Below are 25,734 nucleotides of genomic sequence, written 5' to 3'. Positions count from 1 at the left end.
TTCAGTTTCCATTTTGAGCAAGTTAGCAGCTGTGTCCATTTTCATAAGCTGGGTTAAGAACTGGGCATATGGGTGTGACAAGACTTTGGCCCACGATCCGTGGGATGACTGCAACTGGTATTTTTGTGGTCTTTCTTGCCTGCTCTCAAGTCTGCCTAGGAAAGTAGAAACTTTCCAGCCGCGCGGCATGAAAGTCCGTGAATATGATGGGACTGAACTAATTTCAAAGCATCTCTTTCAAATGAACCAAAGCTTCAGGCTATTCCTTTCACTTTTATACAGGTCAGCTGCTTGGATATGAACTCGTTCAGAGCAACTGATGAAAAAAGCTGTTACAGCTGTCTTGTCTGAAATGGTATAGGGGAGGGGTGTCAAACTCACGGCGACACGTTGTCGTCATGTGACGTATCACAATTTTCCCCCCCCCGCCTTCGCTAGACCGGGGTGGGTGGGCATGGCCAGTGCGTGACACATCTGGCCTGTGGGCTGTAAATTTGACACCCCTGGTACACACAGACGCACACGGATAGAATCAGAGGTGGGTTTCAGCAGGTTCTGACCAGTTCTGGAGAATTGGTAGTGGAAATTTTGAGTAGTTCGGAGAACCGGTAAATACCACCTGTGACTGGCCCTGTCCCCATCTATTCTCTGCCTCCTGAGTCTCAGCTGATTGGGAGGAAATGGGGATTTTGCAGTAACCTTCCCCTGCCACGCCCACCAAACCACGCCCACCAAGACATGCCACACCCACCAAGACATGCCCAGAGAACCGGTAGTAAAAATTTTTGAATCCCATCATTGGATAGAATTCAAGATGTATTGACTTCCGTAGTATATAAAAAAATAAAAATATAAGTGGGCCTCTGGTGGCGCAACAGGCTAATGCAGCCTATTATTTAACAGCAACTGCTTGCAATATTGCAGGTTCGAGTCCCACCAGGCCCAAGGTTGACTCAGCTTTCCATCCTTTATAAGGTAGGTAAAATGAGGACCCAGATTGTTGGGGGCAATAAGTTGACTTTGTATATAATATACAAATGGATGAAGACTATTGCTTGACATAGTGTAAGCCGCCCTGAGTCTTCGGAGAAGGGCGGGATATAAATGCAAAAAAATAAAAAAAAAACAAAAAAATAACAATGCAGCCATTTATCCCTAGGCGCATTTGGAAGGTGAAAAGTAAGTAAGACTTACGCTCATTGTGGCATTAATCTCAGCCACCGTCTCTTCGTCAGTCGGAAACTGATAAATCTGGACTCCGTTGCTCACCAACTCGCTCATGATTTTGCTTTTGAATTTATGTAACTCGTTTTTGGCAATGGTGTCAGCCTTGGCTATTATTGGGATGATATTCACCTGCAAAACAAAGGATAATTATGCTGCATAATTTGGCAGGAGAGAAAAGAAAAGCTACCCCAATGAGCAGGTAAAATAAATACAAGGACGTAGATAAAGGTAGTCCTCAATTTATGACTGTACCTGAGCCCAGAATTAAGTCATGACATCATTAAGTGGCTCATCACAAAAGCCGGCTGAGGAACTCTGGGAGTTGAATTCCACAAGTCTTGAAAGAGCCAAGTTTTCAGACCCCTGCTCTAGGTTACCATCCCAAGATAGATGTCTTATTTTATTCTGAGTTGTGGTCTCCATTTGAGTGGAAGTAATTAGCGTACCGCTACATTTTAAAAGGGCAAACTTCACGCTAGGAAAATAAGACTAGCAGTGGCAGTGATGCTTCTGTATAAATCTATGGCAGAATTGCATTCAGAGGACAATTCTCATTTTCAGATCTCAGGGTGGGGAAAAAGTACCCTACAGCTGGATAAAGTACAAAAAGCGGCTACCAAACTAAGAGTTTTGCGGATTTCTTGCTTTAAAAAGAATGCTAGCAAAGGAAAACACGGTAGCGGTATTTACTCTAAAATCATGCATGGGATGAAAAGTTGGTCAGGAAAGATTTTTCTTGCTGTATTAAAACTTGAGATCAGCACCAAAAGCAATTATGGGGTGACTCAGGATTTCTTTCTTTATATATCAGATATCCAAGTTGGAATTTGCTGCCACTGGGTGTGGCAATGGCCACTAGTGTTAAGATGTTTTTAGTGGGCAAATTCATAGAGGATGAGGTTATCAATTGTTGATTGGTTAAACTGATTGATTAAATTTGTACACTGCCAGACTCCTAATAGCTCTGGATGGCTCACAAGTAAAATTACAGGGGGGGGGGGGACCAATAAAACAATCCTAAATAGTAATCCCTTTGCTAGTGTCTTATGTTGTTGATTTATTTGCGTCAATTACCTATTTAGTTCATAATCAACCTGTCAAAATTTGGATGATGCAATTTGCATTATAAAATGATCCTCCTATCAGCCACACTTTAAATGGTTAACACTTTTCAGAACAAACTATTTTCAGCCTATTCATTCTTTTTTCTTAAAAAAAATAAATAAATCCAAAAATGGCAGCATTAATAAAATCGGATTCATTAATTTGCATTTCAGAGTATAGGCAGTCCTCGATTTAGTGACCGTTCAAAGATACAACAGCTCTGGGTGGAAAATGACGTGACCGTTGCAGCATCCCGCATAGTCACATGATCAAAATTCAAATGCTTGGCAACTGGTTCTTACTTATGACCGTCGCTGTGTCCCAAGGTCATGTGATCAGCTTTTGCGACAAACAATGTCAATGGGGACGCCAGATTGATTTAACAACCGTGTTACTAACTTAACAACAGCAGGGATTCGTTGCAACAAGAATGGTAGTAATATGGAGGCAAGACTTGCTTAACCAATGTCTCTCTTAGCAACAGAAATTTTGGCCTCGTTTGCGGCTGTAAGCCAAGGACTATGTGTATAGAAGACAGCTGCAAACAAAGTAAGTAGAGTAACACAATTTACTATTTCCTCTCTCTATAGCATATGCTTTATACAGGAAATATTATATGCTTTATAAACTATTTTAAAGGAAGGAGATCAGTATCGCGGTGAAAGTAAATTCCAAGAATTGTTCAACGCCATCCAAGTTCATGTGCTAAGTTTCAATTTATTTCACAAAGCATAGGAAATACTAATCACATCTTGCCTTGTGTTTGGACAACAGAAGTCAACAAGAGAAGAAAAAATTCCACTTCGTTCCTTATAACCACTCCAGAGGGGGGCTCAGGACACAACTGAGATTTTGTGCAAACTTGTTCAACTAATTACTAAATCCAAACAAGTAACACACACATACACACACACACACACACACACACACACACACAAGTTTTGGCAAGCTGCTTATCTCATAAAGTAATTTCCAAATATAATCAGCACATACTTGCTGGGAAATTGAAGCCATTACAACTTGGCAGAAACATCCCATTGGAATCTGTGTTGCTTTTCCAAATTAAACATAGGATGTTTTGCCTCCCAGTCCCTTGTTTGAGATGGGCAGCTATACAAACTGAATAAATAATAAATAACATAGACAGGTAGTCCTTAACTTACAACCGCCATCGAGCCCAAAATTTATGTTGTTAAGTGAGAAATTTATTACGTGAGTTTTGCCCCCTTTTACGACGTTTCTTGCCACATTTGTTAAGCGAATCACTGCAGTTGTTAAATTAGTAACATGGTTTGTTCAATGAATCTGGTTACCCCCTTATTTTGCTTCTCAGAATTTTGCAAAAGGGGATCACGTGACCTTGGAACACAGCGACGGTCGTAAGTATGAAACAGTTGCCAAGCATCTGGATTTTGATCACATGACCACGGGGATGCTGCAATGGTCATATGTGTGAAACATGGTCGTAAGTCACTTTTCTCCAGTACCGTTGTAACTTCGAACAGTCACTAAGTGAACTGTTGTAAGTTGAGGACTACCTATATTAAAATGGCAGGATGCATCTTTTAGCTATAATTCTGAATATTGCTCTAGGACAGGGGTCTCCAACCTTGGCAACTTTAAGACTTGTGGACTTCAACTCCCAGAATCCCTCAGCCAGCGAAGTCCACAAGTCTTAAAAGTTGCCAAGGTTGGAGACCCCTGCTCTAGGAAGCAACACTGCACTTTGGGACATTCCCCTTGAGGTCTATCAGGTGCTCAGACTCACCTGGCCTTTAATGTATTTCAGAAATTATTTTTTTGCAAATTAAAGCGTCAACCCCAGATCATTTTTTTTTATTTTGAAGAATACCTTTGAGAACACAAACGCAATCTGCAGGGTGGCAAATAAACAAAGACCTCTCACAACGACACAGTTTAGGATTTGCATCCGGTGCCAGGAAACATGTAAGAAAATTCGTGTTGTGATGTCACAATTCGTGTTTTGCTATTTTTTTCTCTCCATCATCGTGGATTGTATGTTTGTCATCCGTGGCTCAAAGAGAGACAATAAATGGGTGATTTAAAACTGGTTAGCTCTCAACCACTGCCAAACAGTGAATAGGAGCCTCTTTCCCCCACAATGTTTGCAAATGTTCTTAAAATTTCACAGGTAATTATTAATCATTAATTATTATTATTATTAATAATAATAATAATGATTAATAATTATTCCAATTGTAATTGTTGATCACGTTCTCAAGTTCTTGGATGGCCTACCAGCCCCAAAGTTGGAGAACTCTGCCTTATAACTTTCTCTATGGATTTATACAAATTTCACAGTGAGTGTACAACCTACATTCTTTGTTGAAGTGGAAGGAAGAATACAAAAAACAGCTAAGTGAAGAACAGAGAATATAAAGTTCCTTCTATCTAAACTAATGTTTTTCAACTTTGGCAACCTTAAGATATGTGGATTTCAACTCCCAGAATTCCCCAACTAGCCACGTTAAAGTCCACACTTAAATTGCCAAATCTGAAAAACTCTAACCCAGGAGCCGCCTGTGGCTCTTTCAACCCTCTGCTGTGGCTCCGTTGCTCAAAAGATGCCAACCTGCAACACCCGCCTGATGCACAATTTATTAAGCTTTTTGACCCCCAGTAGGCCAACCATGGATAAATCCAAGAAAAGAAAAGTTTCAGAAGAAAACAGAATCTTTAATTCAGCTATATATGCTAGTTTTGTGGCCACTCAGGAAATAGTCAGGCACGGGAAGGGTTTTGTGGCTCCCTGTGTTTTCTTTTCTGTGGGAAATGGGTCCAAATATAATATAATGGCTCTCTGAGTGTTTAAGGTTGCTGAACCCTGATCTAATCAACACAGAATGTCATTAAACAAGTGGTGAACATAATAATAAGAAAGAAATTAAGCAGTACTTAGAAGCCCTTTACTTGTATTGAGAGAATACGGGTGATTTCTATTTGGGGGGGGGAAAAAACCTTTTGCCAAATTTATGAACTTTCTTTCCAGCATTTTTTTTCTCTAGAGAAAGCATTAAAAGAATGTTCACCTATATTCCATGACTTTTTTTTTTTTTTTTTGCTTTTTAAAAAAACGTCCACCACACCTTTGGAAACCAAATTTTATATGCGGAGAATTCCATAATTTAAATGTTGTGTGAAGAAATAATCGCTTTTGCCTGCTGTTTGCAAAAAGCTGAGGTGAACATTCAGGAATCTGGGAGGCAGGAAAAATACTTTCCCCCACTCCTTTTCAGCCAATATGTCATTTAGAGCAGGGGTCTCCAACCTTGGTCCCTTTAAGACTTGTGGACTTCAACTCCCAGAGTTCCTCAGCCAGCTTTGCTGGCTGAGGGACTCTGGGAGTTGAAGTCCACAAGTCTTAAAGGGACCAAGGTTGGAAACCCCTGATTTAGAGAATAATTTAAAAAAGAGAGAGAGAAAGAAGGAATCCAAGATGGGTCATTGCTTCAGAGTGTAGAAGGGATCATATTTTTGAGCATTAAAACACACCAACAACATTTCGGAGCATGTCAGACAAAATTGCTCGAATTCAATCTTAGTTAGACATCAGCCTTAGTGCAGGTTTGATGGAAATGTCTGGTGCTCAGTTTTAATCCGTTATCTGGAAATAGTTTAAACCTGAGAAAATGAACAGGGTCTTTGTGACTTCCCCTGCTTCTTAGAGACATACTTTTCCTCGATAGTTAAGGCTGCCTGGCAGGGGACAAGTGCTTTCTGGCGATGGTTAATTCATCCTTGAGAGAGGGGCATAATCCGTTTGGCCTCTTAAGGAGGCATTGGCTCACCCCCTCCTCAAAAAAAAACCCAATCTCAGACTCTGCCTCCCCTTCCAAATTCCATCTTCATTTTGGAAAAAACAAGGATCTTCCCTAGAGCAGGAATCTCCAACCTTGGCAACTTTAAGACTTTTGGACTTCAACTCTGGGAGTTGAAGTCCACAAGTCTTAAAGTTGCCACGGTTGGAGACCCCTGCTCTACATAACTACGTGATGATAAAACAAGAACTTATATCCTATCTCAGTGATGGCTAACCTTTTTGCCATCACGTGCCGAAAGCAGGGGGAGTGTGGGGGGTTGTGCGCACATGTGACCACACCCATAATTCTATGTGCCCCACCCCCCCACGCATGCCCGCATGACCTCCCGCACTCTCCCCATTTTTGGCACATGATAGCATGGTGGGCCCGGTAGGCCCGTTTTTCACTCTCCCTAGGCTCTAGAGCCTTTCTAGAAGCCTGGGGAGAGTGAAAAACAGGCCTTTCCTCACCTCTTCGGGGGCCCTCCGGAGGGTGGAAACGGCCCGTTTCCTGACTTCCAGTGGGCCCAGAAGGGTCAAAAATCAGCTGGCCAGAGCTGAGCTCGCGTGCCAACCAATATGGCTCCACGTGCTACCTGTGGCATCACAGTCCTTTCTCATCCAGGTGAACAGTACCTTGCTGTCAAGCTTCTTCATGGTGACTAGGTCAAGGGATTTCAGCGAGTGCCCAGTTGGGGAAATGAAATATAAGCACGCGTGGATCCTGGTGTCATGATAATTAAACAGGGACCGCTTGATCTTCAGCTCTTCCTGCAGGTAGGCCTCGAATTGTGCATCTATGTATTCCACAATGGGTTTGTAGCTGAAACAAAAGAATTTGAATTCAGGTCAGGAGCAATTGCCATTGTTAACAGACTTCCAACAAACATACCTTTGCCTGCAGCAAAGTAAAGTAGAATTATTTATTGTCCGTGATTTGGCATTATAAAAGGTCTTGAATTGGATTCAACTTCGTCTACTACCCATCCATCTTGAATAACTATAGCAAACAGATCAGAAGAATGGGAAACTGGCCCAGTTTGGTCAAATCGTATACACGTGGTTCTCCACTTACGTCTGTTCACAATTATGACAGACCTCCCCAGGAGTACTTACGTTATGGTCCAAAGTTCCAGTGGCCACCACTGTCCAAATCATGTGACAGCATTTTGGGCATTTGGCAACTGGCCTATATTTATAGTCATTTGCAATACCCTGTTTGACAATGTTTTTGGTGAAAACTGCAATTTATTTTTGGCAAAACTGCCCCATAGTAAACAATAGGTCTCCTTAATTTCTGTGGCATTCGCTTAAAAACTGCTATTAAGTTGTAAAAATGTGATCTGGTCATGTGACAATCCGCTTTACAACCGTCACGATGTACGACCATAATGGACAGGTTTCATTAGTTTTAAATAGAGGATTACTTGTATTCATTACTCCGAGCATCCCACATGGGAACGACATTTTAATACAATCTACATATTATGCTAATCGTGTGACATTTAAATATGTTTACATATTATTCTAATCATAGTTGCTCAACAACAGGTGATGTCATCTCAATGGTCAGGTGCAAGAAGTCAGGAACCAAGATAGAGTTAAAAAGATAGATAATAATGGCAGCTGATTATAAAGAAAATGTATATAAAATGTTTATAGATGGCATTTAACACCTGCTAAGTTAGCTAACATGTTTAAAAATATGTCTAGAAAACGCTGGAAATGTACCATATTTTTCGGAGTATAAGACACTCCAGACTATAAGACGCACCTACCTTTTTTGGTGAAGAAAACAAGAAAAAGAAATCTGCCTCTGCAGAGGTGGGTTTCAGCAGGTTCTGGCCAGTTCTGGAGAACCGGTGGTAGAAATTTTAAATAGTTCGGAGAACCGGTAAATACCACCTCTGACTGGCTCCGCCCCCATCTATTCTCTGCCTCCCAAGTTCCAGCTGATCAGGAGGAAATGGGGATTTTACAGTATCCTTTCCCTGCCACGCCCACCAAGCCACACCCACCAAGCCACACCATAGAACCAGTAGTAAAACTGGTAGTAGTAGTAAAACGAGTCTTTGCCTCATTGCAGCAAACAGCCTGCTTTACTTTCATTTTCGTTTTCCGCATAGCTTGATTAGCACAAGAAAAAAAATCTGCTCCCAGCAATTTACCTCCTTGCAGCAAGCAGCAGAGGCCCAGGCAGAAATAAGCAATGGCAATCCCTGCAGCCTGAAACAGTTGAGAATCGGGAGGCTGATCCAACCTACAATCAACTTGTGTTAATTAGACTGTGCTGAAGCTGAAACAGGCTGTTTCTTCTTGCTGTTTGCTGCAAGGAGGTAAATTGCTGGGAGGCAGAGGCCAAAGGGGGTGGTGGTTGGCGAGCGGATTGAGCTACATTCAGTGTATAAGGCGCACCCAAATTTTCACTCCGAAAAATATGGTAATCAAAAGATGGGCGCATTTTATTATATACGGTGGATTTGTGATTTAAAAAAAATGGGCACACAAATGGCTAAAAAAGATGATAGGGAAACATGTACATTTTAAACCTGAACTGTTTTTATTAGGTATAATATCAGAAACATTAGATGAGAAAAGTGTGCATTTAATATTACATGCTCTAACAGCAGCGAGGATTATATTTGCACAACATTTGAAAAATGACGAAACACCGCAAGATGAAGAGATAATTAAGAAGATACTAGATTGTGCAGAAATGGATAGATCGACATTGAAAGTTAAGCAGAAAGAAGACGCAGAATGCTATCAAACATGGAATTCATTCTACCAGTGGTTGGAAAAAAAGGGGTGGAGATTAAGATTAGTATTGTTATGCAAATGAAATACCCAGAGAACACAATGTTTATTAACCACTAAAAAAAGTAATTAATTTAAATTAATTTAGTAATTTAATTTAATTTAGTAATTAAACCAGGATAGGCTAGACTCACTGGAGTCTCCAACCTTGGCCACTTTAAGACTTGTGGACTTCAACTCCCAGAATTCCTCAGCCAGCTTTGAACTCTGGGAGTTGAAGTCCACAAGTCTTAAAGTGGCCAAGGTTGGAGACCCCTGGGCTAGAGCAGGGGTACCCAACCTCCAGGTAATGGCCTAGTGCCAGGCCGCAGCCTGTTGGGAATTGAGCCGTGGAAGTGCTAGGCAAGGATTAGAGCAGGGGTGAAATTTACTTACCATCGCTACTGGTTTGGAAATGTGAGTGTGCGCCTCCTCCACACATGCAGAGCCTTCTGCACATGCGTGGAGGGTAAAAAATGGGACGTGATGACATCCGGTCTAGTGGGCAGAGTCTCCCGTTACCAGCGCTACCGGTTCATCCGAGCCAGATAGACCCGGCTGAATTTCACTACTGGATTAGAGGACAGAGTTCAAAATTGCTACATGTTTATTTCATGGTAGCTCTACATAAGAATCTGAACTACTAACGGTCAAGACAAACTGGCAACAGAGAAGAGTCAAAGGACCTTCAGAAGGGCTGGATTTAGGCCTCTTATGGAGGTGTAGATATTCCAAACTAATGACGTGTTTGACACCGCCCTCGGGCCCAGTCTAGTCCTCTCTCCTGTTTAGTATTGTGCTGCTTCTGAACAACTTTCTACACAGTTCGTGAGCATGTTTGTATACTAAGGGGGTGGGAGGTAGGGGCAGTGAACTATTCTTTTCCAGAAATATTTTTGCGACAGCTGGCTCTTCAACTGAGGATGAACTCTTTGTATCCAAACATTTCCTAATGAGCTGAAGGATGCTCCGATTCAGGGTCTGTTTATCAGGGCATCTCATTGGAATTTGAATAAAAAAAAAATAATAAAAAAAAACTCCTGCCAGCATCTTCTGACAGCTGTTTCCTATCTCCCCCACCTCAGCATTAAACCAGGAAGAAATTTTACACTGAGGGAATGAAGAGGGCTTAGAGTGGATTCCGAGTTTAGAGATAAGGAAAGTTTTATAGGATGCAGCCGAAATTATAACAGAAGCTGACGCAGCATAAAAGAGGAGGATAGATTTATGAGACTGGGTTGTCCCTTTCTGGACCTCATCCTGTGGTTAGAAATGCTCAAATCTGAATGAGTAATAAATTTGGACACTGCCCTATGCACAGTTCAAAGCCAGATCTTCCGTAGCCTCAAATCAGCTCAGCATCTTGGAAGAACTTAACCTATCCTGGATATTAGGTCCAACTCACCAGTTCAAATTCACCTTGCTCCGTCAGCAACTACACAGGTAGTACTCGACTTAAAAACAGTTCGTTTAGTGACCGTTCAAAGTTATCAAGGCATTGGAAAAAGCAACGTATATTCCCGTTTTTCACACTTACAACCATTGTAGCTACTCTGTGGTTATATGATCAAAATTCAGACACTTGGCAACTGACTCATATTTATGACGGTTGCAGTGTCCCAGGGTTACGTGATCCCCTTTTGTGACCTTCTGACAAGCAAAGTCGATGGGGAAGCCAGGTTCACTTAACAGCCGTGTTACTACCGTATATACTCGAGTATAAGCCGAGTTTTTCAGCACGTTTTTTGTGCTGAAAAGCGCCCCCTCGGCTTATACTCGAGTCTACGTCTCGATGTACTTCGGGAACCCCGCACAGGAGACGCCAAAGAGGCGGCGAGATCGTCCGGCGGGATTTGCCCAAGGCTGAGCAGTTCGCCGCGCGGACCCGAGCCAAGCCGGTCCCAGTCCAGCCGAACGGTGAAAGCGGAGTGGCGCTCGGCATGTCGGGGAAACCCTCCCTCCCTCAGCCGAGAAGGCTGGCGGCTCCCCCGCCCCGCCGCGCGGACCCGAGCCAAGCCGGTCCCAGTCCACCCGAACGGTGAAAGCGACATGCCGAGCGCTGCTCCGCTTTCACCGTTCGGCTGGACTGGGACCGGCTTGGCTCGGGTCCGCGCGGTGGGGCGGGGGAGCCGCCAGCCTTCTCGGCTGAGGGAGGGAGGGTTTCGACATGCCGAGCGCCGCCCGCCACCGCTCGCTGGACTGGGACCGCTTGGCTCGGGTCCGCAGTAACTCCCGCCAGGCTGTGCAGCGAGGAAACCATTTAAAGCCCAGCTTCTGAAGCACGGAGGAGAAGAAAGCCCTGGTGGTGCAGTGAGAGGCGGGCGGGGAGCCGCCAGCCTTCTCGGCCGACGCCACCGCTCGCTGGACTGGGACTGGCTTGGCTCGGGTCCGCGCGGGCGGGGAGCCGCCAGCCTTCGGCTGAGGGAGGAGGGTTTCCCGACATGCCGGCGTCGGCCGAGAAGGCTGGTGGCTCCCCGCCCGCCTCACTGCACCGCCAGGGCTTTCTTCTCCTCCGTGCTTCAGAAGCTGGGCTTTTAAATGGTTTCCTCGCGGCAGGCGGAAGAAGATGCTCGGTAGCAGCGGCGGCGGAGGCAACCACCACGCCAGGAGGCTTTCAAGAAGGCGGCGTCCGAGGGAGCAAGGCCATGATGCAGAAGCGCCAACCCCAAAGGCCCCGCCGGGTGGCGCCAAGACGGCTGAGCTGAAGGTCTTCAAGTCGGACAGCGTGGAGGCTCGCTTGCGGTGGCCTCGAACCTGCGCAAGCAGAAGTCCTCACCAACCTGTCTTTCCTGACCGACAGCGAAGAAGATGCAGCTCACGAGCCGTAGCCTCAAAGGCGGCAAGCAGGCGCCCGCCATGTCCAAGAACCTCTCCGGTCCGAGCACTCATTCTTTCAGGCTAAGTTGGCCCCGCCACCAGCAACAAACCGCCACTGGCGCGTTGCCTTCCAACCTGGGCAAGCCCAGCCGCATCCCGTGGGGCCTTACACCAAGTCAAACCGCCGAGCTAGTAGTCACCGTGCTGGGCGACCTGGAGCAGCTGCTCTTCAGCCAGATGCTCGTGAGTCAGCCCGTCCCTTCCTTCCGTGGGGTCTGCCGATTTCCTTTGTTTAGAGCTGGGAATCCTCCTTCCTCAGCGGCCTTTCCTGCCCCAGTCCTCAGAGCTCTCTCTCCGGATCGCTCTTCTAGTTGACCCTATACTTTAGGCTGGAACAAGCGGTTTGAGAACTGGGTTATTGCTTTACTATCTTCTCTTGCTTTTTCATGCTCGGGCAACCCTGGGCTTTCCCAGCACAATTGCAGAGTAGACGTTTTGCAATTTTCGTTCAAATAAATATTCATGTTATTTTACTTGGCTCTATCTTTATTTTTTACATTGACCAGTAGCTGCCTCATTTCCCACCCTAGGCTTATACTCGAGTCAATAGTTTTTCCCAGTTTTTTGTGGTAAAATTAGGTACCTCGGCTTATATTCGGGTCGGCTTATACTCGAGTATATACGGTAATTTAACAACTGCAGGGATTCACTTAACAACTGTGACGAGAAAGGTTACAAAATGGGGCAAAATTCACTTAACAAATGTCTCTCAACAATGGAAATGTTGGGGTCCATTGTGGTCATAAGTTGAGGACTAACTATATTGGCTCACCCTTGTGAAAATGATCCTAACACCATGAGGTTGGAATCCAGACAGTGGGATACTATAAACATCACACAAAGTATTGGCACCGCTTTATACTGCACTAGTAAGGCCACACTTGGAATACTGCATCCAGTTTTGGTCACACAAAATAAAATACCGATAGATGTTGAGACACACACACACACAGAAAAAAAAAAAAGTGTAGAGAAGAGCAACAAAGATAAGGTGTCTGGAGCAGGGGTGAAATGCTCCCAGTTCGGACCGGGTCGGCTGATCCGGTAGCAATGGCGGAGGGTGGTTTGGAGAACCGGTAACAAAAATCCCTGCCCTCCCTCCATGCCCAGCTGAGCCCTTGCGATCATCAGAGGGTTGTTTTTTTTTACTTTTAAAAGCATTTTTTTTACAACCTCTTCGGCCGAAGAGGTTGTTAAAAAAATGCTTTTAAAGGATTAAAACAAGGCTCTGACGATTCGGCTGAGGTGCCTGATTGTCAGAGGCTTTTTTTTTCTTTTTAAAAGCATTTTTTTTACAACCTCTTCGGCCGAAGAGGTTGTTAAAAAAATGCTTTTAAAGGATTAAAACAAGGCTCTGACGATTCGGCTGAGGTGCCTGATTGTCAGAGGCTTTTTTTTTCTTTTTAAAAGCATTCTTTAAAACATAAAAAAGCTGAAGCCTGCTAGGCAAAATAATGGGGGATGTAGGCAAAAAATGGGGGGGGGGGAGTGTTTCGTGTGTGTATGTGTGTGTGTGTGTGTGTGAGAGAGAGAGAGAGAGAGAGAGAGAGAGTGGGGGGGGGAGGGACTGAGGAAAGAAAAAGAAGAGGAAGGAAGAACTACAAACCTGGCACTAGATGCAGCTTCAGAGGATAATCCAGGGCTGGAAGGGACCTGGAGGTTATCTAGTCCAACCCTGCTCTAGCAGGATGTCGTTAGCGAGTTTCTGTCTTTCGATCCCCTGTAGCCACGCCCACCCAGTCACATGACCACCCACCACCACCAAGCCACGCCCACAGAACCGGTAGTAAAGGAATTTAGATTTCACCGCTGGTCTGGAGGTTAAACTGTATCATGAACAGTTGTGAGAAATGGGAATGTCTAGGGGCTAACGAGGAAAAGAACTAGGGGTGACTTTATAGCAGTCTTCCAGTGTTTGAGGGGCTGTCAAAGAGAGAAGGACAACCTATTCTCCAAAGCAGGGGTCTCCAACCTTAGTAACTTTAAGGCTTGTGGACTTCAACTCCCAGAGTTCCTCAGCCAGCTTTGCAATGGATGGATGCTCACCCAAACAGAGAGTCAATCTCCAATTAAGGAGAAATTTCTTGTCAGTGAGAACAGTTAATCAGTGGGACAGCTTGCCTCCAGAAAATGTGGGTGCTCCATCACTAAGAGGTTTTTAAGAAGATTGGACAGACATTTGTCCAGAATGGTACAGGGCAGTGATGGTGAACCTTCGGCGTATTCGCGTGCTGGAAGTGGCATGCGAAACTATCCAGTGCCGAATGTGCGGCCTCGCTGGCTCCCGTCGCATTCCTGTGCTCAAACACGCGCTGGTCAGCTGGCTGTCACACGTGTGGAGCCGGCAACCCCGAAAGTGCAGCGGTCCATCGCGCATGCGCAAGCTACCAACCTGGAAAGCCGGGTACCGGCTCACCAAACCGCAAGGCTGGGGTACTGGCTCGCGCATGCGTGATGGACCGCCACACTTCTGGGGTCCGCTGGCACTGTGCGTGCGATGGCCAGCTGACCGGCGCGTGTTTGAGCAAGGAATGCGACAAGGAGCCGGCAAGGCCGCGCATTCGGCATGGGATGGTTTCACATGCTGCTTCCAGCACGTGTGCCATAGATTCACCAACACGGGTATAGGGTCTCCTGCTTGAGCAAGGGATTGGATCGGAAGACCTCCAATGCGCCTTCCAACTCTGTTATTCTGTATCCTGTAGTCTAGGCGAGGAGCGGCCAACTTTATCCTTGAGCTAGAATTCTACTTGTTCTTCCCTGTCTGTGAGAACGCTCTGTACCAAGAGTCTCTAAGCTTGGTAACTTTAAGACTTGTGGACTTCAATTCCCAGAATTCCTCAGGCAGCAAAGCTGGCTGAGGAATTTTGGGAGTTGAAGTCCACAAGTCTTAAAGTTGCCAAGGTTGGAGACCCCTGCTCTGTACAGTGGTATAATTCATTTCTAGATTCCATAACAGAAAACTTGAACTTCAATTTTTGGCATGCCACCTGGGGGGAATTCTGGGAGTTGAAGTCCCTGCATCTTAAAATTGCTAAGGTTGAAAAACACTACTTTAGAAGATTACTATAAGCATCTTCTACAATAAGACAGCCCTGGAGATGACACAACTGCGTCCATGTTGTTATAAAAAGCAGCATACTGTGATTGTGCATGCCGTTTTTGTAACACAAACTGTCACTACTTGCTTATATAATGCAAATTTATGAAATAATTCGTGTTTATCTGCAAATACCATTTGTTCAATTGTCTATGGTTTTGTTAATCATGGGAAAAAGACAAGGAGTAACCTATGATACTTAAACTCCATCTGAATTCATGGAAAAAAAATCTGTTTCTGGCTTCCGATACTGACTAGCAGAATCTTTTGGCTTCCCAGACTCTACCAGACTTATTTATTATGCCGTGGAACTTCTCTAGAGACAAAACGACCAGACATTCTTCCCTTCAAGAGAACTGAACAGATGCTCAAGAAAATAAATTTCACATATGAAACAGAAATGTAGCAGAATGTGCTTTGAGGCATTCCCACAAAAGGGTGACCTAGGACACAGAATAACAAGAGTGGGAAGGGACCTTGGAGGTCATCTATTCCAACTCCCTGCATGAACAGGAGTGTCGTGTCCCACTCTTCCTCTGACGGCTGGGTCTGGGAAGTCTGTATCAAGCGTGGCCACAAAGCCTCTGCAGCTTTGCCAAATTCCTGTCAGAGTTCTCAGGGCAGGCAGGAAACCAAGGTGTGACTTCAGCAACCAGATGAGACTTTGCTTGACTCAAGAAATGCCAAAAAGCAGATCCTTTATATAGGCCATGGGGTGTGGCTCCATGACTCAGCACTTATCCAGGCCTGCCCCTCCCTTCCTTTTGCTGACGTCGCCTCTCCATTCTCCGGAAGTGGGGATCTGTCCACTGTGTCTTTTCGTCCTCCTGCTCTGCTGCCGGCAATTCTAGCTCGTGGCTGGCTTCGTGCTCACACGCTGTAGGAGGGAGGTTTGTTTGCTCATTCTGTCCGGGCATGGTGCCAGGGCTGGGGGCTGGAGGCATGCCAGGCCATTCTTCTTCACTATCAGTCTCTGGCACAGATAGCAGGAGATGGGAGGGGCCTGGCTGAGGAGAGGAGGGCGGGCGAGGCACAACAAGGAGACCCTATATCTTTCCAGACAAGTGGCTGTCCGATCTCTTCTTGAAAACCTCCAGTGATGAAGCACCCACAACTTTTGTAGGCAAACTGTTTGATCTGTTCTCACGGTTAGGAAAGTTATCTTTAATTCTAGGTTGCTTTTCTCCTTAATTAGTTTTCCATCCACTGGTTCTTGTCATGCCTTCTCGTGCTTTGGTAAATAGTTTCCCTTACCCTTGATCTTTGTGACAGACCCTCAAACACTGGAACACTGCTGTCATATCTCCCCTTGTCCTTCTTTTACTAGACTAGACATACCCAATTCCTGAAACTGTTCTTCATACGTTTTAGCCTTCAGCCTCCATCTTTGTTGCTTCTTTCTGCACTCTTGCCAGAGCCTCAGAGAGTTTAATACAGTGATGGCTAAACTTTTTGCTGTCGCGTGCCAAAAGCGGGGGGAGCACAGGGGGGAAGGGTGCACTGAATTATGGGTGTGGGCCAGGGGTGAAATCTAAAAATTTTCTCTACCAGTTCTGTGGGCGTGGCTTTTGGTGGGCATGGCTTGGTGGTCAGATGACTGGGTGGGTGTGGCCAATAACAATAAATAATAAAAATAATTAACAAAGTATAAAAAACAATAAGAGGTACCAAAAACCAACTTTCACACTTTACACTCACGCAACACAACACAACTGACTCACCCACAATGTAAAAGCAGCTGCACTTCACACAGCCACAAAAAGCTCAAAAACCAACTTTCACACTTTACACACACACAACACAACTGACACACACACACAGAGACAAAATGCCATATACAGGTTTCTGAGATTTTGTGTGTTTGTGTAGTTAGAGTGAAACACTACCAAAACACACCAAATCTCAGAAAGCTGCACAAATTTTATTTTATTTTATTTTATTTTATTATTTTATTATTTTATTTTATTTTATTTTATTTTATTATTTTATTATTTTATTATTTTATTTTTTTTATTTTTTTATTTTATTTTATTTTATTATTTTATTTATTTTATTTTATTTTATTTATTTTATTTTATTTTATTTTATTTATTTTATTTTATTTTTTTATTTTTTTATTTATTTTATTTTATTTTATTTTATTTTATTTATTTTATTTTATTTTATTTTATTTTATTTTATTTTGGACTTCAAATCCCAGAGTTCCTCAGCCAGCAAAGCCAGCCAGTTGATCACTGAGGAAATAGATTAGCTAAGCCAGAGGTTCCCAATCTTTTTCGCCCGCGGCTCCCCCGGAAATCCGACCTGCAACTGCGCATGCGCACCAGACGCGCCCGCGGCTCCCCGGAAATCCGACCTGCAACTGCGCATGCGCACCAGACGCCCCAGAAATGGCACATCAGCGCCGGACCCAGCGGGCGCAGATATTCCGCGGCGCCCCCATGACGATAGCGCGGCTCCCTGGGGAGCCGCGGCTCACAGTTTGGGAATCACTGAGCTAAGCGATTGATTCTGTCTCGCTGAAACTGAAACTGCTTTCGGGCTGGAAAAAGAGCCATGCGTTCAAACATGTTTTCTACAAGTAAGAGTACAAGTAAGGTTCTGCTGATGAGGAACTCAGGTGAGATCGCCAGAGGAGACTTAAAAATTTTTTTTTAAGTTTAAAGGCTCTGCCGATCTCAGCTGAGGGGGGGGGATCCTCAAAGGCTTTTTTTTACTTTTTTACTTTTCAAGGCATGTTTCGGCTGAAGAAAAACTGCTTTAAAAAGTAAAAAAAAAACACCTCTGCTGGTGGGGCTCAGCAGAGGCAGGGCCAGGGATTTTTGCTACCAGTCCTCCGAACCAGCAGCTGCCATGGCTACCAGATCGCGTGAGCTGGTCCGATCCGGGAGCATTTCACCCATGGTGTGGGCACACGCACACACGAAACCCCCATTTCCTTGGAGCCTGAGGAGGGCGAAAACAGCCTTCCCCACCCCTCCGGAGGGTCCGTTTCCCAACTTCTGGTGGGCCCAGAAGGCCTGAAAATCAGCTGCCTGGCAACCGGATGCACACAAAGCTGAGCTAGGGCAATGCTCACATGCCCACAGATACAGGTCTGCATGCCACCTGTGGCACACATGCCATAGGTTCGCCATCATGGGTCTAACAGAACAGGGGTTTCAAACTCAACACCCGGGGGGGGGCGATCTTGCCCGCGGGGTGCTTAGATCTGGCCCACGGGGACCTGCAGTGCCTCTGAAAGCAAAAATGGAGGTCACAAGGGCCACGTGTGGCCCTCCCAAGCTCCATTTTTGCTGGCAGAGGGTTGCAGGAGGCCGTCGCAACCAAAAATGGAGCTCGGGAGCCCATTTTCTCTGGCAGAGCCCTCGTGCCACCACAGGCTGCCCGATACGAGTGACATTGAGCTGGCCACGCCTCCCCCCAGCCATGCCTCCCCGAGGTCAAACACAACCCTGATGCGGCCCTCAATGAACTCGAGTTTGACACCCCTATGATAGAAAGTCTGATCATAGATCTAGGTGGGTTTCAACAGGTTCTGACCAATTTTGGAGAACCGGTAGCGGAAATTTTGAGTAGTTCGGAGAACCAGTAGTAAAAATTCTGACTGCCCCTGCCCCCATCCATTCTCTGCCTCCCGAATCCCAGCTGATCGGGAGGAAATGGGGATTTTGCAGCATCCTTCCCCTGGAGTGGGGTGGGAATGGAGATTTTACAGTATCTTTTCCCTGCCATGCCCACCAAGCCATGCCACACCCGCCAAGCCACACTCACAGAACCGGTAGTAAAAAAAAATTGAAATCCCTCACTGGCCTAGATGGATCTAGTGAAAACAACTAGACCAGGGGTCTCCAACCTTGTCAACATGAAGACTTGTGGACATCAACTCCCAGAATTCAGCAAAGCTGCCTGAGGAATTCTGGGAGTTGAAATCCACAAGTCTTAAAGTTGACAAGGTTGGAGACCCCCGAACTAGACAGCAGACAACAGCATCAGCAGGTAACCCAGGATTCAATGAAATAAATAAATAAATAAATAAATAAATAAATAAATAAATAAATAAATAAATAAATAAATGAATGAATGAATGAATGAATGAATGAATAAATGAATAAATAAATAAATAAATATAAAATAAATAAATCCAGTGATGATTGTGTGATCCAGTATTCCAACGTAATAATAATCATGAAAAAGCTGACTTGCTCACATAGTTTTCCTTATTCCAAAATATACGTGTATTGGAGAAACGTGGAAAGCTGATGGCAGAAAAAGAAAAGAATGCTAAATTTCACAGAGGAATGAAACTAATAAAGACAGGATGTGCTAGAGGTCACCCGTGCTATTTTATACACCCAGAGAAAGACTTCCACTCATCAGTTTCCCATTCTATGTTTCCACGGTCTTAAAAATGACGCATCTTGGATTTCTTTCTCCCCCCCCTCTTCTCCACAAACCACACATTCCGCGAATTCCTTATGAAAGACTTATTCCCTATTTAGGAAAAAATCAAGACAGAATTGTTAAAATAGCCCGGCTGTTAGCGAAAATCTAACTCACCCACCCAATGTTTTAGGTAGCCTATAAACTTTCAAATCCATGTGAAACAAATCCAGCTTTCCCACAGTGTATCTGTGTGGAAATAATCTTTTTCTTTACACCAGAATGGTCTTGTATAAAGACAAGCAAAGTAAGAGATTTCAAACTGTGGGTCACTGCACACACAAAAACATTTTTTTTTTAAAAAAAATGGTTTTGGCTCACCATATATGGAACCAGCTTGCTTATCTAGCTGGGTAACTATTGCACTGCAAATCTTATTCACTTTGCATTAAATATAATCTACACCAGGGGTAGTCAACCTTTTTATATCTACCGCCCACTTTTGTATCTCTGTTAGTAGTAAAATTTTCTAACCGCCCACCGGTTCCACAGTAATGCACCATGTATCGTCGTCTGCGCATGCCTCTCGCGCATCGTGGACTGAGTTTGAGGGGGGGCACAGGCTACCAGCTCTGCTTGTCTGTTACAGCTGGGTGGTGTGGGGGGAGATGCGCAAGCTATTCTGGGACGAGGCTCTTTTGTTTGCGGTCGCACTATAGCGCCATTTAGTTTCACTTACGTAACGTGAACTAAACTTATGCGCGGGCGATACAAATAGTATATTTTCAGAAATTTAAATTGTCACGGGGAATTTTATGAAAACCTAATGAAAATGTTTTTAAATAATGCTATGAATTTTTTTTAAAAAAGTCAATTAAATTAAAAAAAAAAAGGAAAGTGCTTCAGTATCGGACAAAACCCAGTGTGCGCATGCGCAGAGCTTCCAGAAGACAAGAACAACTCAGAAAGCAGGGTCGACTTGGAAGTAAAGCCACACCTTGGAAGTGATTGGCCCCTCCCAAAGGAAACAAAAGAGGAGCGAACAGGGAGGGGGCTTTTGCAGGAAACAATTCGTTCGTTCCGTGACTCTGAAAGACTCTGTGCCAAGTTTTGCCTTGTACTGTGTTTGGAAACTAGTTACCTGGCAGCTTTCCAAGGTCTGTGTTGATAAACAGAAACTGTTTGAACAGGCTTTGCCGACTGTGAACGAATCCTCATCATCTTTCACATTACCTGTCATCCTTATTGATCTGGTCTCCAAATCCCACCGTATCGACAATGGTCAGCTTGAGGCGGACGTTGCTCTCCTGAAGTTCATAACTCCTTGCTTTCAACCGTACGCCCGGCTCCTTGTGGGTGGCGGCGTCGCTTTCGAACTTCGTGTTGAACAACGTGTCCATGAGGGTTGATTTCCCAATGCCGGTTTCCCCTGGGAGAAAAAACAACAACATCTGGATTAGGACATCCCAATCCCAAATGTGTCTGCTTCATTTGAAAACCAGATGTTCTCTCTAAGAGAATATCGAGAGTACTAAAGTCATACATGCTTTTAATGCTGTAAGCCGCCCAAAGTCGCTCTGAAATGAGACGGGCGGTAATACATTTAGTCCTCAACTTAAAACAGTTCGTTTAGTGACCAAAAGTTGAAGAGGGCACTGAAAAAATGACTATTTTTCCACACTTACAACCATTGCAGCATTCCCATGGTCAAGTGGATCAAAATTCTGGTGCTTGGCAACTGGCTCCTATTTATGATGGTTTCAGTATCCCGGGATCATGTGATCCCCTTTTGTGACCTCCTGACAAGCAAAGTCAATGGGGAAGCCAGGTTCACCTCATGTTGACTTGATTCACTTAACAAATGCAATGATTTGCTTAGCAGCCATAGGAGAAATGTTCATAAAATAGGGCATGGCTCACTTGCCTTGCTCAACAGTGGAAATTCTGAACCCAATTGTGGTCATAAGTAGAGGACTAACAACTGTACCAAAAAAGGTCAAAAATCGGACGTGATTCATTTAACAACGATCTTGATAATAATAATAATAATAATAATAATAATAATAATAATAATAATAATAATAATAATAATAATAATAATAATAATAATAATAATAATTTAATTTTTATACCGCCCTTCTCCCGAAGGACTCAGGGCGGTGAACAGGCAGAGAAAATAATAATACAATACATTACAATAAAAACACTATTTAAAAAACTTATTCAATAAAGCCTAAATTTAAAATACAATACAAGATATAAAAATAAACCCCAATAAAATCCATATTTAAAAAACCCTATTAAGCCAGTCCTGCTCGAAAGAATAACAACAGAATAACAACAACAACAACAACAACAACAACAACAACAACAACAACAACAACAACAGAGTTGGAAGGAACCTTAGAGGTCTTCTAGTCCAACCCCCTGCCCAGGCAACAACAACAACAACAACAACAACAACAACAGAGTTGGAAGGGACCTTGGAGGCCTTCTAGTCCAACCCCCTGCCCAGGCAGGAAACCCTACACCATCTCAGACAAATGGTTATCCAACATTTTCTTAAAAATTTCCAGTGTTGGAGCATTTACAACTTTTGCAGGCAAGTTGTTCCACCGATTAATTGTTCTAACTGTCAGGAAATTTCTACTTAGTTCTAAGTTGCTTCTCTCCTTGATTAGTTTCCACCCATTGCTTCTTGTCCTGCCTTCAGGTGCTTTGGAGAATAGCTTGACTCCCTCTTCTTTGGGGCAGCCCCTGACATATTGGAAGACTGCTATCATGTCTCCCCTAGTCCTTCTTTTCATTAAACTAGACATACCGAGTTCCTGCAATCGTTCTTCATATGTTTTAGCCTCCAGTCCCCTAATCATCTTTGTTGCTCTTCTCTGCACTCTTTCCAGAGTCTCAACATCTTCTTCTTTTTTTTTAGCTTAGCAACCAACATTCTAGTTCCCAATTGTGCTTGTAAGTCAAGAACTACCTGCAATATGTGAATATTTTTGGCACTGCATAGCAATTCTACTAACAAGTTAAATTACAGACAGAAGTTACAGCCAAATACAATTACTAAAAATTTGTTCTTTACTAGGATGAAAACATAACACAAGAGACAGAAACTACAATTTTGGGACGGAACAGACAAGAAAACTGGTAGGAACAGACATTTAATCTAAATTAACTGTTGTTCTTGTTGCAAAGCACATGATTAGAAAGCAAACATGTTCTTGTTGGATCATTTCCATGTAAACACATTTAACTCAAATTGAAAGTCAGTGTAGAGAACATGATAATTGAAAGTAGAATCCATGATAGTTTTAGGCTTGTGATGTCAGAGTGGATTTTAAAAAATGGTAGTTTTGTACTTTGGTTCAGAGTATTTCTCCAGATTGTATAATTGCTCTGGAAGATCAGGATTAATATTCCCAATTTCTTTACACTATGGTACCAATCCAGATGAAAAAAAGAGGAAAAAGGAACAATCTGCATGCATCTTTGGAGCAGGAATTGCTCTTATTGCTTATTCATGAAAGCTCTATGAGACTAAATAAAACAGTCAGATCAGAAGCAATGCCAGTTTCCAGTTTTCCATTTTGTCTCTTGCAAGAGACAAAACACACTTAACACACAACAGTTCATTTAGTGACCGTTCAAAGTTACAATAACCCTAAAAAGAGACTTACAACTGTTTTTCATGCTTACGACCACTGATCACTTTTTTTTTATTGAAAAAGTTTTACAAAAACAAAGACATTTCCCCCCCCTTTTCCCCCCCTCCCTCCCAGAAAACCCCTTCCCCTCCTTCCTCTCCCCCGCTTCCCGGGTCAATCACATGTTATACATAAACCAAACATAGAATAAAATTTTCCCTTACAATCCAATTAACCTCATCCAAAGCTTTTCATCTCCCAACCCCTCCCATTACATAAAATAACTTTCTAATTATTCAAAGGCAATCTGATATTTCTTAATCTGATATCTGTTTTGTAGATAATCAATCCATTTTTCCATTCAATTAAATATCTTTCCTGCGTATTGTCTTTTAAAAAAGCTGAGATTTTAGCCATCTCAGCCAAATTAATAACTTTCAGTATCCATTCTTCTATTGTAGGTACCTCTTCTTTCTTCCAGTATTGTCCAATCAACAGTCTTGCTGCTGTTATTAAATTCAGAATCAATTTAGTCTCAATCCCTGTACAATCCGTTATAATTCCCAAAAGGAAAAATTGTGGCAGGAACTTTATCTTCTTCTTCAGTACATTTTGAATAATCCACCAAATTCTTATCCAAAAGGCCTTAATTTTCTTGCAAGTCCACCAAATATGAAAATATGTAGCGTCATCACAGTCACACCTCCAACATTTCGCTTGGATATTAGGATACATACATGATAATTTTTTGGGATCTAAGTGCCATCTATAAAACATCTTATAAAAATTTTCCCTTAAATTCTGTGCTTGTGTAAACTTAACATTTCTAACCCAGATTTTCTCCCATGTTTCCAACATTATTGGTTCCTGAATATTCTGTGCCCATTTTATCATACAGTCCTTTACCAAATCCTTTTCCGAATCTATTTCAAGCAACACATTATACAATCTCTTTATATGCTCCTGGGTCTGATTTCTAATTTGCTTTATTAAATTTTCCTCCCTTTGCATTATACCAATTTTTTGATCTTCACGACCACTGATCACTTGATCAAAATTCAAACACTAGGCAACTGGTTGATATTTATGACGAGCAAAGTCAATGGGGAAGCCAGATCCACTTAACAACCATGTTACCAACTTTTAACAACTGCAATGATTCACTTAACAACGGTGGCAAGAAAGGTTGTAAAACGGAGCAAAATTCACTTAAGAAATATCTCGCTTAGCAACAGAAATTTTGGGCTGAATTGTGGTCGTACATTGAGGGCTACTCTATATTTACTCCTTCAACCATTTCCAGTGACCCCTTTAAATTCATTCTCCTCCCACACTTCCCATTCCAAACCTGCGTTTAGCTACCAAGAAAAAGTTTAAAATCTCAGGTTTTTTTTAAAAAAAAATCATGAGTGCAGAGCGATAGACTGCAAAAACGCAATTTGCATTTTGCTCCGACTACGGTATGTCTCGACTTTGCATAAGGAGAGTCACAATTTTTTTTTTTGAAGAAGGAAATCAGCTGCTTTTCATCAGCCGCTTCACTCTGAAACCAACACAACAAAGATACCAATTGATAAACAATGGGGATATACACTCTTAAATCACCTTTACTTGTGGTTTATGGGGAAAACGTTTTTTAAAAGCATACTTTAAAAGAATAGAATTCAGACTGTGAATATCCCCATATTTATTTTTACTATCTTTTGGTTTTGGTCTGCAACAACAACAACAACAACAACAATATTTGCAAATCGCTTTCTCTTGTAAAGCTAAACTGCCTTATAAAAATACGAAATTCATATTTTGGGTTTAGCATACCCTACAAGAGGGGTCACCAACCTTTAGGATCTCAGGGACCACTAAATTCATAATTTTAAATCCCATGGACCACTTATATGATCTGCCTAATGACCAGTGTGGCCAACTCAATATCACTCACGTCGAGGGGTGCCTTGCCAGCCTCTACTCGCTAATCCTCGCCTGCCCGCCGGGGCTCTTTAGGGCCCCAACGGGAAGCAGTTGCTGGAGCTAAGCAGCCACCATGAGAAAGAGTTGGCAAAACAGCTGGCTCAGTTCAAATTGGATCTGACCGAGAAGGAGGCTCAGCAGAAGCACCTCACTGAGGACTAGGAGCATAGGCTTTCCAAGCAGAGGGAAGACCTGTGGAAGTGCAAGGCCAAGTACTGGTGCCTGGAGGCTCAGCGGGCTGAGATGGTCAGCCAGTTCCAGGCCATGATGCAGTCCCACTGGAATGAGGCCCTTCGGCTCTTTGCCACCAACAGCTCTGCCCCCTAGCCTTCACCCAAAGCCCCGCACCAGGAGGCTGAAGCAGACCCCTAGTCGGAATTTCTGCCTCCTCCGACCCACACAAGAAGACCCCGAAGGGGGAGACTCTCTGCAGCAATACAAATGTTCATTGCACGTATCTGTCCCAGGGGCCATAGTTTTAGGACCCTTGATTTAGTGCAATATAAAAAATGCAAATAATTTTTCTGGGGACCACCAAAAATTTCTCACGGACCACCAGTGGTCCACGGACCACCAGTTGGTGACCGCTGCCCTACAAAGCCTTCCTGTTAACTCTGATCCACAATTTCACTTCCTAAACTAGCTAACAAAATGCCTTCAGAAAATCCACCCACAGCACAAGAGAATTTTTAATGCCGTACAATTCTATTCATATTTGACAACAATGTAGTTTTCAGTACATCCCCCACAATATTTAATGAGGTTTATGCTGGAACAGAGATGGCACAATCTCTTGAATTTGCATTTAC

General features: G+C 43.5%; 1 protein-coding gene across 10 annotated transcripts in view; it reads right to left on the bottom strand.

Moving 5' to 3' along the window:
- Positions 1-25,734, bottom strand: part of SEPTIN11 (septin 11) — a 272,978-nt gene that overhangs the window by 168,302 nt on the left and 78,942 nt on the right. For all 10 annotated transcript variants that reach the window (XR_009156300.1, XR_009156301.1, XR_009156302.1 and 7 more), the window contains exons 3-5: positions 20,541-20,736; positions 6,788-6,974; positions 1,195-1,356 (exon numbers count right to left, since the gene is read on the bottom strand). Coding sequence is in view for 7 of the 10 variants with exons in the window: in XM_058193007.1 (XP_058048990.1) it covers positions 1,195-1,356; positions 6,788-6,974; positions 20,541-20,736 (545 nt within the window). In the remaining 3 variants the exon portion in view is untranslated. The remainder of the gene's footprint in view (positions 1-1,194; positions 1,357-6,787; positions 6,975-20,540; positions 20,737-25,734) is intronic.

Source organism: Ahaetulla prasina, chromosome 8 (assembly GCF_028640845.1).
Source record: "Ahaetulla prasina isolate Xishuangbanna chromosome 8, ASM2864084v1, whole genome shotgun sequence".
NCBI lineage: Eukaryota > Metazoa > Chordata > Lepidosauria > Squamata > Colubridae > Ahaetulla > Ahaetulla prasina.
This window is presented reverse-complemented; position numbering and strand designations above follow the sequence as displayed.